Genomic DNA, 19793 nt, shown 5'->3' with positions numbered 1-19793 from the left:
CTCCAGGTTGGGAGCAGGTTTTGTAACTCTGTTCCATTGAACCGAATGGAGCTTAAATGCAAACCGCACCTGACCTGGAGACAAGAGCGGTGCTGTCTCAGAAAAACATGGTCTCTTAATTCCAAACACTGGATAATCCCTTTAAGAAGTGTGTGCCTTTAGATGGATCAACTGAATCCTACATCTAGAAGATGTTTACTAAATTCCTGGTCCTGGTAAATTCATCCCCCCCCCCCCCCGATCCACCATAGTGTTTATCAGGCGAGCTTTTTTTTACTAGGCCTGCTAACCATGTTCAGAGAGCAACAAAAGGATGTGACACTCACCACTTTAGAAAGAGCATGAGCAACTTAGCCCGGTATTACTCATAGGATTCCCCTGGGGAGACTATAAAATACTGTAAAAAAAAAAAACAACTAAAACTTTTTTTTTTATTAATAAGAAAAGCCAATAAAAGTTTGAATCCCCCCCCCCTTTCCCATTTTTAAATAAATTAACATATTTGCTATCACCGCATGTGTAATCGACCAAACTACTAAATTACCACATTCCTAATCTCGCACGGTAAACTGTGTAAGCGCAAAAAAAATGACAAATCACTAAATTGCTGATTTTTGGTCATCTTTTTTTGCATCTGCAGGAGTTGCACCCTGATGAAATCGATACGGACTCTGCCTACATCCTATTCTACGAGCAGCAAGGGGTGGACTATGCACAATTTCTGCCAAAGATTGACGGGAAAAAAATGGCAGACACTAGCAGCATGGACGAAGACTTTGAGTCGGATTATAAGAAGTATTGTGTGCTGCAGTAAGGTGGCCGCGCTTCCAGTGTCTTCAGCTGATTCACGAGGAGGAGGATAGTGAAGGACAGAACAATGTTCTGCAGATATTATTCATCTTACCGTTTTGGTGTTGAGGTCACCAATGCATGTCGGGCCATTCAACAACATAGACAGTAGATGCAGCCACATCCATTCTTTTAAATGTCCTTCTTCTTTTTTCAGTCTGTTTATATTTTATTTATTTTAATCCTCTCTCTCCGTTGTCCGTCTTCAGCAACGTCCTCAGGACAAGTCCAGTTAGTCGTCATTTTCTTAGATACTAAATATATATGTATTTTTCAGTGCAATTATAGAAGGACGAGAATATTATGGAGCGTTTGTTAAACACTGGTATCGGCTTCATCGGCCTCCTGGTTAGAGGTTTGTTAGGTTCTCTAGATGATTCCGTTGGTTCTAGATGTAAATTTCTCGAGCTTTGTCACTTTAAGTAAGGGCCGTCCCTGTGATCGCTCTTAGGGGTCAGAGTTGTCACTCATCCAATCGGGAGCCTAGGGATCCACACAGTACATTACTCTCTACGGACACATCGGGATCTGTCGTTCCATACGAATCGCTGGTGAACGTACCATAGACTGCGTCCAAGCACAATGTCCTGGGAAGGGATTGGCTGCTGTTAATAGAGGTTGGGGACTAGTCCTTTATAGAAGGCCGCACTTTGGTCTTCAGGTGCTAGATTTACATACAATAAAATAATAGTTTAAAAAGATTAAAGGAGAAATCTGTGAAATTAAAGAACGTGAGGAAGGCGGGGGGGGGGGGGGGGGGGGCGAATAATAAAGTATTCTTACCTGTCCCCATGCCCATAACGCCGCTCCCGGGTCCCGTTGACAGCTGACGGCCACCTGCAGCTCTTCCAGCTGCCACAACATGACTGATTGCCCGCTCAGCCAATCAGTGACTGGGGCGGGACAACACCCTAGTCACCGACTGGCTGAACAGGCTATCACTCAGCTGTGACGTGACACTGCAGCCCCTTCCCCTCCCCCCGCGCGCCTTCCTCCCGTTTTTCAATTACACAGAACTTCTTTAAATGAATTCTATTAAGATTATCTTTCAGTGGGAGTGATTGTAAGCAACATGGCGGCACATCAGCTGCACGACCGATGGCAGAAGGAACTGTGGGTATATATGGGAAAATATGACGTTAAAAATGCAAGTTGATTTTTTTTTTCTATGGATTTCATTAGGCCATATATATGTATGTGCAAAAATATGGCAATTTTATGGCAGAGCGACGACTCTTAATGTTCCGACATTATATGTGCAGTATATACGGCATTCATTGGTTCAAGGAGATGGGGGGGGAAATTACAGGAACTTTGCATGGGAAGACAGAGGGGCGGGTAGAACGGCTTTGCTCTCCCTTTGAGCGTTCGGCTCTTCTTATTGTATATTACTCTAAGCACAAATTATTCAAGAAGGAAAAAGCGACATTTGAGCGAGACGAATAACAACTTTATGGTGGGAAGGAGCGACTTAGTAATTTCGGCAGATTGGACGCATTGTGACTGGTTTAGTGCTGGGCGGACCTGTCAGAATGTTCCGATTTTGGCAACGTTATCCGAACCCGGACGCTCAGTGTTTGATTCCCCGCAGCTGCAGAGGTTGGAAGCTGCCCTAGAAAGTCCTGGAAAACATGGATAGAGCTGTAGGACGTCATCCAAGGAAATCAAACACTGAGCGTCCGAGTTCGAATAACGCTGTCACACCGGAACATTCTGACAGGTCCGCTTCTCTTACAAAGTGATGGCACATTGTTAGCATTTACCAAAACCCTTGGGGTAATAAGCATACCCCTCCCCAAGATACCACCTCTATCGATTAGAGTAAAATTATTGTAATTAACAATAAAAGTGATGGGTTACGGGGGATTCTGCAATTAAAGTAGTTTAGTGCTGTGTCCCCCGTCCCACCTGGCTGAGCCGAGGATTGGGGGCTTAGGTTCCTTGTATAGTCAGGTGGCATGAGCGCCGGCGGTCCCCTTCATTGTCGCTGTCTATAGGAGTCAGATGACACTGATCATAAAAGGATTGCATGTCCCAGTGATCCGCCCTGAGATTTCTGATGCAGGATAGTCAGTGACGCTGCCGTCCTTCCTCTCCTGTGATCGAGAGACAATGCAGAACCAAATAAAGTTTATTGAATTATTGAATTTGATGTTTGGGAAAACCCAATTTAAGTTTTTTCATATCCTGTAAGTAAATCAGTAGGAATTGCTTTCTTCCTCGATGGCCGGACAGATGGGGGAGGAGCAGATAAATTTGCTTTTATTTGTTATGGCAGATGGGTGTCTCTATCGCTCACTTTGTGCAGCCTCCACCCTGGCCCCTTCCAGGCTGCAGCAATATTAATTATATATATATATATATATATATATAATATATATATATAGCTGCCAGTGAAACATGGACACGCGCTATGAAAATGACGGCTGCTTTTATTGGATTGCCGGCACATAATGGCCATTATTATACGAATAACCGCAATGAAATGACGGCGGTCAGACTGACTGTGTGTGTGAACCTACAGTAGCTTTAGGTTGTAGCCGTGTTTTCCAGGACTCCCTGGGGCCGCAGTCAACGTCTGCAGCTGCACATTTGTCCCATTCACTCATCACTAGCCCTGAACTTTCCTAAACGCCTTCCTTCGTCCGTGCACATTTATAGTCCCTGGCAAGGTGATCGCATGTGGTGACAGTAACACACACACACACACACACACACACACACACACACACACACACACACACACACACACACACACACACACACACACACACATATATATATATATATATATATATATATATATATATATATAATTAACTAAACTGGTCATTTTGAGGATTTGTCAGGACTGTCGCTCCAGTTATCAGTGATTTATGCCCATACACTGCGGAACGTGACGTGGTTTCGGCCGTCAGCACTCAGCCCTCAATGGTGGCTTTGTACAGCCCTGAATAGACGCATTGTACTCCTACTTACTGGAGTTTGATATCTTAAAGGGATTCGGCTTACAATTAAAGGTTTTCTTTGTCTGTAAGTGTGCGGTGACATTCTACATGCTGCTTTAGTATTATTTCTGCTTTCCTCCATATCCCACCACGTTACTAGCTGATGGTATCGCAGCCGTCTACAACGTTTGCTGCTCGTATTCATATAGACGGATTCATTGGGAAGCACAATGGATGGAGATTGTGGACAGCACTTTATCTTGTTTCCTCTCTATGTAAATAGGCCGACAGCCGTGCCATGCGTTTCCTAGTACTAAAGAATTATAGAATTCCACTAAAATGTAGCATCATACATCATACTACCTAACCAACCCGCCAACTCTGTGTTTTTAATAGAGAAGAGTGCAACTCCAGTGTGCTTGAGTCTGATTGTTCGACATTTGTGTACCGGTGGCTGAGGAAGCTGGATGCAGCCTGGGGGGTCCTGGAAAACCAGGATACAGTCTGTGGCCTATGGCTGTATCCATGTTTTCCCAGCTTCCTAGGGCAGCATCCAACTGGTATTCACATGCCGAACAATCAGACTGGAGCTGCTCCAGTGTCTGACAGGTACTGTTATCCACATCTGTGCCATCTATCAGATTGATTATTGTATCTTTTTTATTCCTTGGTTGCATATTTATAGATATCGAATAAGCGGCCTCGGTAAGCCTCCATGTAAGTACGGTAGTATATCACTGAGAATATTGGGACCCAGAACTGATCCAGTAGACTATTTTTTGTTGTCATGTTTGGATAACTGAGAAATAACCACAATGTTGGTCCTGTCATTCTCTTGTGTTACTGAGGGAATCCTAAGTATTCAGTAATGGATGGTCTTTGTGCTTTCCATCTAGAAATGTAATGATCTACACTTCAAATGTGGTCTCCAAGCTCAACTATGATGATGAGTCAGGGAGTAGCGATGAGCGCAGCTGAAGCATGCTGACTATCTTGTCCGTTCTTTGTGGCTCCTGTAGCATAAAGAGGATGTGGGCTCATCATGTGACTGCTGTCCCTGATGAGGTGTCGCTTCCCCAGGTGAGGGGCAGGAAGGGCTTGTGGTCTCGGCCCTTTCCCTGGATCAAAATTTGTAGAAAGTCCATAGCCCTGTGAGTAAAAAGTTCCCGCTTTATTCAGAAACATCTTTAAAAGTTCATATACAGAATAAAGCACGCCAACGTGTTTCGGGGGTCTATCCCCTTAATGGCATTAGTAAATGGGTACATGGGTTTATAACAACTAGTGGGCAGGACATGGCATCTATACAACCGGTGTGCAGGACATGGCATCTATACAACCGGTGTGCAGGACATGGCATCTATACAACCGGTGTGCAGGACACGGCATCTATACAACCGGTGGGCAGGACATGGCATCTATACAACCGGTGTGCAGGATGCGGTAATAGCGGTGACACCACGTGCTGCAACCACAGCTCTGTTTTTTATACTTGAAGGAGTTATGGCTGAGACCATGTGGTGTCCATTAACCAACGCTGAGAAGCACAGGAGCTGTGTACCTAGCCTAGCCATGTCCAATAGTGCCAATGTGGATATCTCTTTAAAAAAATTTTTTTTTTTTTTTTTTTTAAATCTCCTTTTCTTTTGAGTACATATCAGCTCGTACGTGTCATCTGAATTTTAGCGTGTCATAATCTGTGTGGAGGTGTCAATACCTGTTTCATTAAATTATTTCTTAGGAATATTACACGGTAACAGGGTCGGTCGTGGGTTATGTTTCCATCGTACCGCGCCTGTGTCTGTGTCTAAGAGGATTTACCAGTATGGCCCAGAAGTATCACAGCAGCCAATCACAGCTCAGGATTTCTATCATAACCAACTCTGGTGTAATGAAACCTGAGCTGTGATTGGCTGATTCGGGCAGCATGATACATCTGGGCCATTGTTATATGCTATTATATTATTATATTTACAAAATGTGAAGGTAAAACAGTGAACAAAGTCCAGCGGACGGACCGGTGATTTAGCGAATCATTATTTATGTGTTTTTTTTTAAATCTTATTTGTTCTTATATTTGGTTGTAATTATTTTTTTAAGTTCTATAATTCTAAGCTGATGAATTAGCAGGACATTTATTAAATTAACCATTAACTATGTTGACTTTGTAAATTCTTGTATAAAACTCTTGACAATGCACTGAATTTAGAGGGATTTTTATGTACATATGCACTCTGTAAATACAATAGTGTTGATGTTAATGACATGTATAAAAGTATTGGTAATTGTACATGGAGTGACCCTGTCTATCTGTAACTATTATTCCAACAAATTAAAAGCTGTGGATGCAGATGGGATTTCCTGGAGACTGAAGTTTTTGTGTTTTGTCTGTTATTAAGCGAGACCCCGGATGGATGACATCATAGACATTCGCCCCCATACTGAGGGTTTCAGGAGTCCGTTTAGGTGCCCGCCAGTGGTAGCTTTCATATACATTATTCCTTGGGGCTATGTTCACACAATGTAATACAACGGCCGCTGTATTACATTTTCTGCCATATCGGCTGCAGGAACATTTTCTTTTTCCCATTTGGATCACAACTTTGGGTCTTCCCACAATCCAATTACGCATTGAACACAATGACAGACGTACTTTACATTGTGTGCACGACTATTTTCTACGGCCACTGTTCACCAAACTGCGACCATAAAAAATAGACATGTTCAATATTTTCTGTGGCTGCAGTTCAACAACGGCCATAGTGTATACTGTGTGTATTGTGTATACACTATGGCCGTTGTTGTATTGAAATCAATTCAAATGTAAGGATGGTCTGAACCTGCCGAGGCTCGGGTTCGTATGAACCCAAACGCTTAGCATCAGATCGGATTCCTGCTGTCTGCCCACTCTGTACAGCGGGAGGACCGCCTGGAAAACTGGGATACAGCCTATGGCTATGGCTGTATCCCAGTTTTGCAGGCGGTCCTCCCGCTGTATCCACCCTGTTCACGGAGCGGACAGACAGCGGGAATCATTGCAGAGAGTTCGGGTTCGTACGAACCCAAACCTCGGCCGGTTCCGACCATCCCTATTCAAATGTATTGATTTCACTACTACTCACTACTGAAAAGAACGGCCGTTGTTAATAAAATTAATACTTTCTGGGCACATGGCTTTTAAGTGTAACAATCATACAAACTTCTCAGCTGTTGTAGCGACATGTCAGAACGCTTGTATCTGTGGGAGTCCGGGTGCTGAGACCCCCGCCAATCACTAGAATGAAGTGTCAGATGCTCTCTGCCCCTTCTCTGCCCCTTCTCTGCTCCTGCTCTGCCCCTTCTCTGCTCCTGCTCTGCCCCTTCTCTGCTCCTGCTCTGCCCCTTCTCTGCTCCTGCTCTGCCCCTTCTCTGCTCCTGCTCTGCCCCTTCTCTGCTCCTGCTCTGCCCCTTCTCTGCCCCTTCTCTGCCCCTTCTCTGCCCCTTCTCTGCTCCTGCTCTGCCCCTTCTCTGCTCCTGCTCTGCCCCTTCTCTGCTCCTGCTCTGCCCCTTCTCTGCTCCTGCTCTGCCCCTTCTCTGCTCCTGCTCTGCCCCTTCTCTGCCCCTTCGCTGCTCCTGCTTTGCCCCTTCTCTGCCCCTTCGCTGCTCCTGCTCTGCCCCTTCGCTGCTCCTGCTCTGCCCCTTCTCTGCTCCTGCTCTGCCCCTTCTCTGCTCCTGCTCTGCCCCTTCTCTGCTCCTGCTATGCCCCTTCTCTGCTCCTGCTCTGCCCCTTCTCTGCTCCTGCTCTGCCCCTTCTCTGCTCCTGCTCTGCCCCTTCTCTGCCCCCTCTCTGCTCCTGCTCTGCCCCTTCTCTGCTCCTGCTCTGCCCCTTCTCTGCTATAACCAGCAGTCTGTGGAATTATAATGGAAGCCTATAGAACTTGTGGTAATTCTGTATACCAGAAGTCTCATAGGCCTCCATTATAACATAGACCGCTCTGAGGAGGCAGAATGTGCATTGCTGAGTGCATCTGCCGCTTAGTGATTGTACGTTGTCTCTCCACCCAGACCGCCACCAATATGTCGCTATGACAGGTCAGACTTTTGTTTAAATTATAGTTACTCATTAATATTTCTAACAATGGCTATTCTGCAGTAAGATCCTATTGACCTGTCTGTTGCGCAGTACAAGTCAATGGACAGATTATACTAATTTTTTGCACCTGTGCTGGAAATGGTGGAGGAGGTGGTGGTGGGGGGTGTTATCAAAGTGCCAGAAAACACAGACACTTCGTTCCACAGACAGCGCGGCTCTTGTCTCCAGGTTGGGTGAAGGTTTTGTTACTCTGTTCCATTAACCTCTTAAGGACGCATGACGTACCCGTACGTCATGCGCCCGTAAGAGGTGTTCATAGCGGGGCCGCGCGGCGACCCCGCTATGAACCGCGGCGGTCCCTGGTGCCGCTTGTAGCCCGGGACCGCAGGTATTAGCGGGCACGGTCCGATCGCTGTGCCCGCTAATACAGTAATCAGATGCAGCTGTCAAACATGACAGCTGCATCCGATTACCAGACGCACATTTCCCTGGTGTCTAGTGGTGGAGATCGCTCCTCCGGGACATTGTCCCGGAGGAGCGATCTCCGTTACTGAAGCTGGCTGGGGACCGCTCCAAGATGGCGCCGTCCCTGGCTCGGCACTTGTTTGTTTCCGGCTGAAGCAGCCGAAAGCAAATGAGTGCCGATCTCATTGATCTTTGCTGTATATCTATACAGCAAAGATCTCAATGAGAGATCAAAGTGTATATACTAGAAGTCCCCCACGGGGGAATAACCCTAACCCCAGGGGGGAATAACCCTAACCCCAGGGGGGAATAACCCTAACCCCAGGGGGGAATAACCCTAACCCCAGGGGGAAATAACCCTAACCCCAGGGGGAAATAACCCTAACCCCAGGGGGGAATAACCCTAACCCCAGGGGGGAATAACCCTAACCCCAGGGGGCTTTTAGTATATGTGTTAAAAAAAAAAAGTATTATTAGTAAAAAGCCCCCTCCCCTAATAAAAGTCTGAATCTCCCCCCTTTCCCCAGGTTTTAACCCTTTGAGGACCAGGCCCAAAATGACCCAGTGGACCGCGCAAATTTTGATCATTACGCTTTCGTTTTTCCCTCCTCCCCTTCTAAGAGCTCTAGCACTCTCAGTTTTCTATCTACAGGCCATGTAAGGTCTTGTTTGTTACAGGAATAGTTGTACTGTGTAATGGCGTCATTCATTTTACCATAACATGTATGATGGAACCCCAAATATATTATGTATGAAGATAGGTGAAATCGTAAAAAAAGAATGCAATATGGTAACGTTTGGGGGGTTCCTTTGTCTACGTAATGCACTATACGGTAAAAGCGACATGATACTATTATTCTATAGGTCAGCCCGAACACAACCATATGCAGGTTACACAGATTCTCTAATGTTATATATTTTTTTTTTATTAAATCCTTTTTTTTTTTTTGGCAATTAGTTAATAATATAATGGGCCTATTGTGACGCTTATAACGGTTTTATTTTTTCACCTATGGGGCTGTATGGGGTGTCATTTTTTCCGCCATGATCTCTAGTTTTTATTAATACCATATTTGTGAAGATCGGACGTTTTGATCACTTTTTATGAATTTTTTTTATATATATAATCTAACATAAAATGGGTAATCCGCGCACTTTTTTCCCTCTTTTCATCTACGCCGTTTACCGATCAGTGATCAGTGTTATTGGCGATCTGCTCATTGAGCCTGCCTGTGCAGGCTCAGTGTAGCAGATCGCCGATCGGACCGCATGGAGGCAGGTGAGAGACCTCCGGGGGTCCGTTTTAACGATCGGGACCCCCAGTCACACTGCGGGGGTCCCGATCAGTAAGTGACAGGGGACTCCCCCTGTCACTTACACTTAAACGCCGCGGCGTTTAAGGGGTTAATGACATGCGGCATCGCGATCGCTGCAGCGTGTCATTACCGGTGAGGTCCCGGCTGCTGATTGCAGCCGGCCCCCACCTGCTGTGAAGCGCGCTCCGCTCCGGAGCGCGCTTCATAGCCAGAGAAACACCCAGAACGTAGATTTACGCCCTAGGTCGTCTGGTGACAGACTTCCATGACGTAACGTCCTGGGTCGTGTAGGGGTTAAATAAAAGTAAATAAATAAATAAACATGTTTGCTATCGCCACGTGAGTAATCGCCCGAACTATTAATTAATCACATTCCTGATCTCGCACGGTAAACGGCGTCAGCGCAAAAAAGTCCCAAAGTGCAAAATTGTGCATTTTTGGTCGCATCAAATCCAGAAAAAATGAAGTGATCAAAAAGTCGTATATGCGCAATCAAGGTACTGATAGAAAACACATCATGGCGCAAAAAATTACACCTGACACAGCCCCATAGACCAAAGGATAAAAGCGCTATAAGCCGGGGAATGGAGCGATTGTAAGGAACGTATATTCGGTAACAACGGTTTGAATTTTTTACAGGCCATCAGATACAATATAAGTTATACATGTTATATATCATTTTAATCGTAACAACTTCAGGAAAATGCATAACAAGTCAGTTTTACCCCAGGGAGAATGGCGTAAAAACACATACCCCTCAAATAAAAGAAATGTTTGTTTTTTTTCAATTTCACCACATTTTGATTTTTTTCGCAGTGTACCAAATGCAAAAACTCAAGCTGTCATTGCAAAGTACAATTAGTGACGCAAAAAAATAAGGGCTCATGTGGGTTTCTAGGTGGAAAAATGCAAGTGCTATGGCCTTATATACACAAGGAGGAAAAAACGAAAATGCAAAAATGAAAATGGGCCCCGTCCTTAAGGGGTTAAAGTGAATGAAGCTTAAAGGGGTAGTGTGGCGGTAAGCAATTATTCACTAACACACATTACAAAGTTATACAACTTTGTAATGTATGTTATGTCAGTGAATGGCCCCCTTCCCCGTGTTTCTCCCACCCACGCCACCCCCGGAAGTGTAGTGCTCTATACTCACCTGATTCGTGTCGACCCCCGTCCGCCATCTTGTTACAATGATGTCATTTTCGGGCGGCTGGTCAAACCGCTCCAACCCCCCTCTTCCGCGTCATCAGCTGCTCAGCCGTGATTGGCTGAGCCCGAAGATGACATCATTGTCACAAGATGGCGGACGGGGGTCGACATGAATCAGGTGAGTATACAGCACTACACTTCCGAGTCTACCGTGGGTGGGGGGAAACACGGGGAAGGGGGCCATTCACTAACATAACATATATTACAAAGTTGTATAACTTTGTAATGTGTGTTAGTGAATAATTGCTGAGCGCCGCACTACCCCTTTAATTGCAAACCGCACCTGACCTGGAGACAAGAGTGGTGCTGTTTCTGGAATAAAGCGGCCATGTTTTTCTAACGCTGGATAACCCAACAGAATACAACCCATTAGGGTGATTCCACAAGCGTCATCATACCAATCTGTCACAAATGCACAGCGCAATCCGTATGCGTTACATTCACCGCGACTCTCGACGTGAAATCAATCATAAATCCACAGCGTAATGAGCGACTACCTGAAACCCTACAGAGGGAAATTCATTAGATGTGAGCGGGAGGCGGTCCAGCCGGCAGAACTTCAGGGGCGTGGAAACACGGCACTGACAGCACTTTGACAGCAAAAATTTGGCATCGGTTCTGATAAATTGGATTCAACCAAAGAAATAAGTGGAAGATACTTAATGGCGACTTCTCTCCTTTATGGATGAAATCAAGAGAATGGTACAACAGGGAACTACCCCCCCCCCCCCCCCCCCTTCTTACTGCAGTGCAGGGCCTAGTGCCGGGAAAGGGTTAATCCTATTGCAGTAATATTTGGGGCTTTGAATCTTAGAAATATAAAATCTCCCTGTCAGATGAGAGGTGAGCTGTGAGGGGAACAATATAATAAGGGGTTCATGGGGAGGAGTGAGGGCACAGAACAAAGGAAAAACTCCATTAACTCCCCATAAAAATGTGCAGACAATTAGGATGAATGGAAAATCTTCAGAAGTGTTTAGAACATTCCAGAAGAAGTTAACATTTTCCTTTTGATGATGAACAGGTGAAGAATTGGTAAAAAAATCAGGTCCTCAGAGTTGCCAGAAACTGACCCCACTATCCAAGGGAGGGCTCTTCACAGGATTTGCTGATCTGCAAAACTGGCAGCTGTTTAATGGGTACTCTGACCAAAATATTTTTCTTTCAAATCAACTGGTTTCTCCAGTCTTCCAGTACTTATCAGCTGCTGTATGTCCTGCAGGAAGTGGTGTATTCTCTCCAGTCTGACACAGTGCTCTCTGCTGCCACTTCTGTCCATGTCAGGAACTGTCCAGAGCAGGAGAGATTTTCTATGGGGATTTGCTGCTGCTCTGGACAGTTCCTAACATAGAAAATATTTTCAATGGAGTACCCCTTTAAGAAATCACAGGCTACATCCTATCTTTATGATATTTTGTTTTTAACAAAAAACACAAGAGCGAGTGATCACATTTTGCCACTAAAATAATACGGCATGGCTAGCATACGCTAAAGCATCACGGGGCTATAACCACATAAAGAAAGAATAGACAGATTTGGAAAAATAAGCTTAGGCCCAAAGTAGCTGCAGCAGGAAGGGGTTAAAGAGGCCGCAGGAGAAGCCTTTTTTCTGGTATGTGAATAGTGAGAAAACCTCAGTAATTTTGTAGGTACTAAAACCTTTATTGCACGTACACACACATATACACATATACACACATATATACATACACATATATACATATATACACACATATATACATACACATATACATACATACACACATACACACACACGTCATATCTGTTTTCTAGTTCTATCAGGAAAATGTTCTCACTCCTAAACAGGGAACTATCCAGGGAACATGTCAGGCTGCAGGATTTATAGCCGGGGATATAATCACAGATAGCAATAAAGTCATCTGCAGTATTTTATTGTTGGGCTGATATGAATACTATGTGTAATATTTATTAATTTGCTGCCCAGGTTAATATCTTTGTATTAATACCATATGACCAGTTGTGCTTCATTCTGAAATAAAATCTTGCTTTATCTTCTAATGCTATAAATCAATTCCTACACAGTATATATATATATATATATATATATATATATATATATATATATATATATATATATATATATGTACACACACACTGTATATATACATACAGCACCTGATTCCTGATAGAACACAGTGACATGTAGAATCGAATTGCACCACCAGGGGGCAGATGTGACCTAATTTTCGCACTTGGAACTGAAGGTTTTTACCTGATCACTTCTCTCCCATATCCATACAAAACCAGAAATCCTAAATAAAATCCCACCTGGCTAAACTAATTGTTAAGTTTACTATTTCGTTTATAGAAATTGCATTTTAGTTTTAATCTATTTTATAATCTGATTTCTTACATCTGATTAAAGGGTTTTTCTGGGGTTAGAAAAACACCGTCAAAGTTTTGTGCCAGAAACTTTTTTTTTTTTTTTTTTTTTAAATCTTTTGCTATAAACTTTAGGCAGTCTAAAGAATTAAGAACGACAATTTATAACTTTTAGCTATAATGCATAGCCCCAACCATAAGGGGTTACTCCGACCTGGAGATTCATTGCATTGCTTGGGGCTGCCAGAAGTGATCAGTTTGTGCTACTTCCATTACAATCAGTAAGGGCGATAATCGTTCTGTGTAATTGCAGGCATTTGTATGTCTTTGATCGTTGATTTAGATCTGAACCTAAAATCATCATTAATCGTTTGTTAATCGTTCTCTGTAATTCTACATTCGTTCGCTTAAGTTCCGCATTTTTTCACTAATCGTTCAGTGTTATTGCACATTGTTTGTTTTGCTGGGATCAGAAGGAATAAACGATCATAGTAACGATTGTAGTAATGATTGTATCTAACGATTATCGTTCTGTGTAATATGGTGAACGATTTCAGGTTAACGATAAACAATCTCGTTTGTGTTCTTTTATCGATAGTCGTTAATCGTTAAAAATCGCTTTGTGTAATAGGATCCTAAGAGTGTGTGATGGGGATGTGATCAATCACTATGGGCCCCCGGGCATCTGCAGAACCTCGCTATCTAATCTGCTTCTCTTCTACAAACTTTCGCCACTTACGATGAAACAAATTGTACAGGAAAACTGAGGAACTCTGCAACTTGTGCACTCTAGGATATGAGAAGCTCCTCTATAATAAAGGTCCTCACATCTAAGTTCTTATCCTGCTTCCTTATCCCCTATGTCTTCCCCCCTTTTATTCCAAGATTATAGGTCATCACTAGAGATGAGCGACCCTGGAGCAGCTGGAGTCCATCCGAACCAGAACGTTCGGCATGTGATTAGCGGGGGTTGCTGAAGGTGGATAAAGCCCTAAGGCTATGTGGAAATCATGGATATAGTCATTGGCTGTATCCCATGTTTTCCAGACAATCTTAGAGCTTTATCCAAGTTCAGCAGCCCCAGCTAATCAAATGCCAAACGCTCGGGTCCGGATCGACTCGAACCCGAACCTGGTTCGCTCATCTCTAGTCATCACCTTTCGGATCAGCAGAGATGTCTGAGCGCAGTGTCTTTCCAGCAGGTGAACAGAGTGGCAGCTCGAGTCATAGGACCCTTGTTCTCGTGATCATAAATGAGATCCTGTGGTGAAATGTTTTCATCTTGGGATAAAGACTTTAGCACGGCCATGAACACTGCTGGCCATAATTCCTTTAAGTTGAACCAAATGAGCATCTAATTTGGCCTCCTGACTTTCCCAACAACTGATGTCAGGGGGGAAGAGGAATCGGCTGCTGGATTTGCATTGATCTGATCCTTTGTTCTCAGGGGAGATAAACCACCTCCAGAGGTGTCCGGCGAAAGTTTACTCCCCTCAGCCCATTCAGCACTTGTATCCTGGCTGGGTTCAGTGGACGTGTATGAAGGTTTAGGAGAGAAAGCTGTTGGCCAAACTAAGATTCATCTGTACACGGCGGCAAATTCCTGGCAAAATCTGAATACAAAATACATGAATTGCACCCAATATATTTCATTTCCTGCGGGTTTTTGTGCACAAGAAACCTGACTTATTCCCGACAACAACGGACTCTGCGGATTTACAAACTTCCGGCACAGATTTTTTTTTCATGGTGTGTGGATGCAGTTTACTAAGTTTCACTGCCATATAGCGCCATTTGCTGGTACAATAATGGCTGCAGATTTTCTGCATTGAAATTCCGTGCAGATGCCCAGCGTTTCTGCCATGTGGCCGTCCCCCGGTGTCCTCCCCTGGTCTGTACTGTGTATTGTGCAGAATGCTGGGGGTCAAGCATTGGCCAACATGAGATTACCCAGTTAAGGATTTTTTATTTCCTCCTATGCCCTGATCGATTCTTGCTAAGTTTCTGTTGCTATTTTTATGCTTTGTCAAATACTTTTTCTTTTGGTAGAAAACTGGGGAAGTCCAAGAGAACATTGTAACGTGGTTGACTTGGACAATAATGACCCTATTTACATTAGTGACACGGCCAATTTATGTGTTTGCACTTTTGTTTTCTCCTCTTCCGTAGCGCTGGCACTTTTTCACCTACAGACTCACATGAGCCCATGTTTTCTGCAACACCAATTGTATTTTGCAATGACAGACTTAATTTTTTCATAAAATATACATACTGCTTTGATCTCTACAATCTGTTCTCCATTACTATGGGCTGCTGGAGCCCATAGTAAAGGATTGCTGAGTCAGGATCATCGTACATTATAGCATCATAGGATCGCCCCTTCACGATCTCACCACTAGACCATCAAAGATCCTATTTTAATGGCATTAAATGCCGCTTTCCTTATTGACAGTGGAATTTAAATGGTTAACTAGATTTGCATTTCCAGGGAAATACATAGTGCTTGAAAAGAGCGCCCCTGTATCAGTGACTTCCTTTTAACTTAAATGCTGGGTGCCGTCCCTTTAAGAGCGACTTGCGTCCCATCCCTTTAAGAGAAATTTGGCTCCCGTCCCTTTACAAGCGACATGGGTCCCTTCGCTCTTAAAGAGACCCAGGTCGCTCTTAAAGAGAGCCATTTCCTCTTAAAGACACCCATTTTGCTCTTAAAGGGACCCAAGTTGCTCTTAAAAGGACCTAGGTCGCTCTTAAAGGGACCCAGGTGGCTCTTAACGGGACCCATTTCGCTCTTAAAGGGACCCAGATCACTCTTATAGAGACACAGCTCGCTCTTAACAGGACCCATTTCGCTCTTAAAAGGACCCAGATCACTCTTATAGAGACACAGGTCGCTCTTAAAGGGCCCCAGGTCGCTTTTAAAGGGACCCATTTCGCTCTTAAAGGGCTGCAGGTCGCTTTTAAAGAGACCCATTTCGCTCTTAAAGGGACCCAGGTCGCTCTTAAAGGGACCCAGGTCGCTCTTAAAGGGACCCATTTAGCTTTTAAAGGGACCCAGGTCACTCTTAAAGGGACCAATTTCACGCTTAAAGGGACCCATTTCGCTTTTAAGGGGACCCAGGTCGCTCTTAAAGGGATCCAGGTCGCTCTTAAAACGACCCATTTTGCTCTTAGGGACCCGGGTCGCTCTTTAAAGGACCCGGGTCGCTCTTTAAGGGACCCGGGTTGCTCTTTAAGGGACCCGGGTCGCTCTTTAAGGGACCCGGGTCGCTCTAGCAACATGAGTCTCTTTAATAGCGACATGGTCCCATACCTTTTCCAGTGACTTGGGTCCCTTTAAGAGCAACATTCATCCCGTCCATTTAAGAGCTACATGGGACCCTTTAAGAGCGACTTGGGTCCCGTCCCTTTAAGAGCGACTTGAGTCCCGTCCCTTTAAGAGTGACTTGGGTCCCTTTAAGAACGACTTGGGTCCCTTTAAGAGCGACTTGGGTTCCTTTAAGAGCGACTTGGGTTCCTTTAAGAGCAACCTGGGTCCCTTTAAGAGCGATCTGGGTACTTATAATGGTAAAGATCATTGCTCGGTTACCATGACAATCTTACTCATGTCAGTGAGACAAAATGGTTAAGGACCTTCCATATATTACATCTTCTATTGGCCAATAGTGGACATGTGACTGTGGATGGTGTGAGACATTGCCTGACAAAACCTTAGAGTTCCTATTGGCTGCTATAATTCAGCTATTTGCATATGTGCTGTGATTGGCTGTTAGCGGTTAGAGTGTGGCCATTATTTCCAATGGGCCATTAGTTTCTATGGGAAATTCGGGGTCTTTAAACGTAAATTTCTTAAAAACGACGAATCCGATCGAAACGAAAAATAGCACACCACACATCGCCGAGGGCTTCGAAACGCAGTTTGAACGGAGTGTGTGCGCAAAGCGGTTCGGGCTGTATTACGCGCAGAAAAATGGTTGGAAGAAGAAGAAGAAGAAACGGAAGAAGAAGAAGAATACGGATTACAATATAGGGATTTTCGAGCACTATAATTGGCCGGTGTGGTAATCGACCTACGCCCGCTACTAGCTGTGCTCCCCGACTGCTGATAGCAGCTTGTAGTCGTGCACGGCATGACCCCTCTCTGAACCCCCCAGTGGCGTCATAAAGGGTAATATAGTAACATAGTAAATAAGGTTGAAAGAAGACAAGAGTCCATCAGGTTCAACCTAGGTTCATCCCTATGAGGCAGATGACAATTGCCCCGTCACAGGGAGAAAATTCCTTCCCGACTCCAATGGTAGGGCTCGTTCACACAGAGCAAAAGTAGCTGAATTTCTGCGCTGAATCAGCGCTGAAATTTCAGCCGTTAAAATAGGTGCAGAGCTAATTTCCATTGTGTTGAATTCTGCTCTGCAGTTCACACGGTGGAATTTCCGCACTGAACTAATCCGCTTTCCGCCAGAAGAACGAACATGTTCATTCTTCCGCTAGCGGAAGCCTATACAAATCAATGGGGCTCTGATTTTCTGTTTCAGCGCGGAATACAAGCGTAATACAAGTGGAAATTACGCGCGGAAAGGGTGGGGCCCACAAGAAAGAAATGACAATGTCAGCATGCACACAGCATATGACCACAGCAAAAGTTTCCCCAAAAAAACAAACATACATACCTACCTACATACATACCTACATACATCCATACATACCTACATACATCCATCCATCCATACATACCTACATACATACCTACATACATACATACACTCAGCGGCCACTTTATTAGGTACACCATGCTAGTAACGGGTCGGACCCCCTTTTGCCTTCAGAACTGCCCCAATTCTTGGTGGCATAGATACAACAAGGTGCTGGAAGCTTCCTCAGAGATTTTGGTCCATAGTGACATGATGACATCACACAGTTGCCGCAGATTTGTCGGCTGCACATCCATGATGCCAATCTCCCGTTCCACCACATCCCAAAGATGCTCTATTGGATTGAGATCTGGTGACTGTGGAGGCCATTGGAGTACAGTGACCTCATTGTCATGTTCAAGAAACCAGTCTGAGATGATTCTAGCTTTATGACATGGCGCATTATCCTGCTGAAAGTCGCCATCAGATGTTGGGTCCATTGTGGTCATAAAGGGATGGACATGGTCAGCAACAATACTCAGGTAGGCTGTGGCGTTGCAACCATGCTCAATTGGTACCAAGGGGCCCAAAGAGTGCCAAGAAAATATTCCCCACACCATGACACCACCACCACCAGCCTGAACCATTGATACAAGGCAGGATGGATCCATGCTTTCATGTTGTTGGGGCCAAATTCTGACACTACCATCCGAATGTCGCAGCAGAAATCGAGACTCATCAGGCCAGGCAACGTTTTTCCAACCTTCTACTGTCCAATTTCGATTGTGCAAATTGTAGCCTCAGTTTCCTGTTCTTAGCTGAGCGGAGTGGCCCCCGGTGTGGTCTTCTGCTGCTGTAGCCCATCTGCCTCACAGTTGGCCGTGCTGTGCGTTCAGAGATGCTCTTCTGCCTACCTTGGGTGTAACGGTTGGCTATTTGAGTCACTGTTGCCTTTCTATCAGCTGGAACCAGTCTGCCCATTCTCCTCTGACCTCTGGCATCAACAAGGCATTTCCGCCCACAGAACTGCCGCTCACTGGATGTTTTTTCTTTTTCGGACCATTCTCTGTAAACCCTAGAGATGGTTGTGCGTGAAAATCCCAGTAGATCAGCAGTTTCTGAAATACTCAGACCAGCCCTTCTGGCACCAACAACCATGCCACGTTCAAAGGCCCTCAAATCTCCTTTCTTCCCCATACTGATCCTCGGTTTGAACTTCAGGAGATTGTCTTGACCATGTCTACATGCCTAAATGCACTGAGTTGCCGCCATGTGATTGGCTGATTAGAAATTAAGTGGTAACGTGCAGTTGGACAGGTGTACCTAATAAAGTGGCCGGTGAGTGTACATACATACATCCATACATACCTACATCCATCCATCCATACATACCTACATACATCCCTACCTACCTACCTACCTACCTACATACATACATACCTACATAATAGTGTCAGCTACGTTTTTGTGTCCGTCAAAAAAAAAAAACGGAAGTCAATGGAAAAAGGGATCAAAACGGATGCACACAAATGCATCCGTTTTTTTGATCCGTTTTTTTGCAAAAAAACGGATGAAAAAAACGGATTGCAAAAACGCAGTGGGAACCCAGCCTTAGGCAGGTGAGATTTATGGGAGGATTTACCTAATCCCTAGTGCCATATCAGCTCAGGGTGTGGTTAGAGCCGGTGCCGGATGACTGTCAGTAACACAGAGGGATTTCACATCCTCGCGATCTGTCAGACATGCTGCCATGTTGTGGTCTTCAGGTCCCACCCAGGTTTAGCGATGTCATTGTTCCCTTTAGTGTCAGCTCCGGCTTAGTTCTGTTATTTTCTATCCCTTATAATGAGGTGTTACCGCTCATAATATATCAGTCTCAGCATTTATATTTAACCATATGTGGCCATTACCAGCAATGATCCCCAGGTCACATGACAGTAAC

The 19793-nt window shown here is 44.6% G+C and overlaps 1 protein-coding gene across 2 annotated transcripts in view; it reads left to right on the top strand.

The window, feature by feature from the left end:
• The window catches only part of USP32 (ubiquitin specific peptidase 32), a 113655-nt gene extending 112052 nt beyond the window's left edge, over nt 1-1603 (top strand). For both annotated transcript variants that reach the window (XM_069971776.1, XM_069971775.1), the window contains exon 34: nt 641-1603. In XM_069971776.1, coding sequence (XP_069827877.1) covers nt 641-814 — 174 coding nt within the window. In that variant the 3' untranslated portion in view covers nt 815-1603. The remainder of the gene's footprint in view (nt 1-640) is intronic.
• The last annotated feature ends 18190 nt before the right edge of the window (nt 1604-19793 follow it).

Source organism: Dendropsophus ebraccatus, chromosome 5 (genome assembly GCF_027789765.1).
Source record: "Dendropsophus ebraccatus isolate aDenEbr1 chromosome 5, aDenEbr1.pat, whole genome shotgun sequence".
Taxonomy (NCBI): domain Eukaryota; kingdom Metazoa; phylum Chordata; class Amphibia; order Anura; family Hylidae; genus Dendropsophus; species Dendropsophus ebraccatus.
This window is presented reverse-complemented; position numbering and strand designations above follow the sequence as displayed.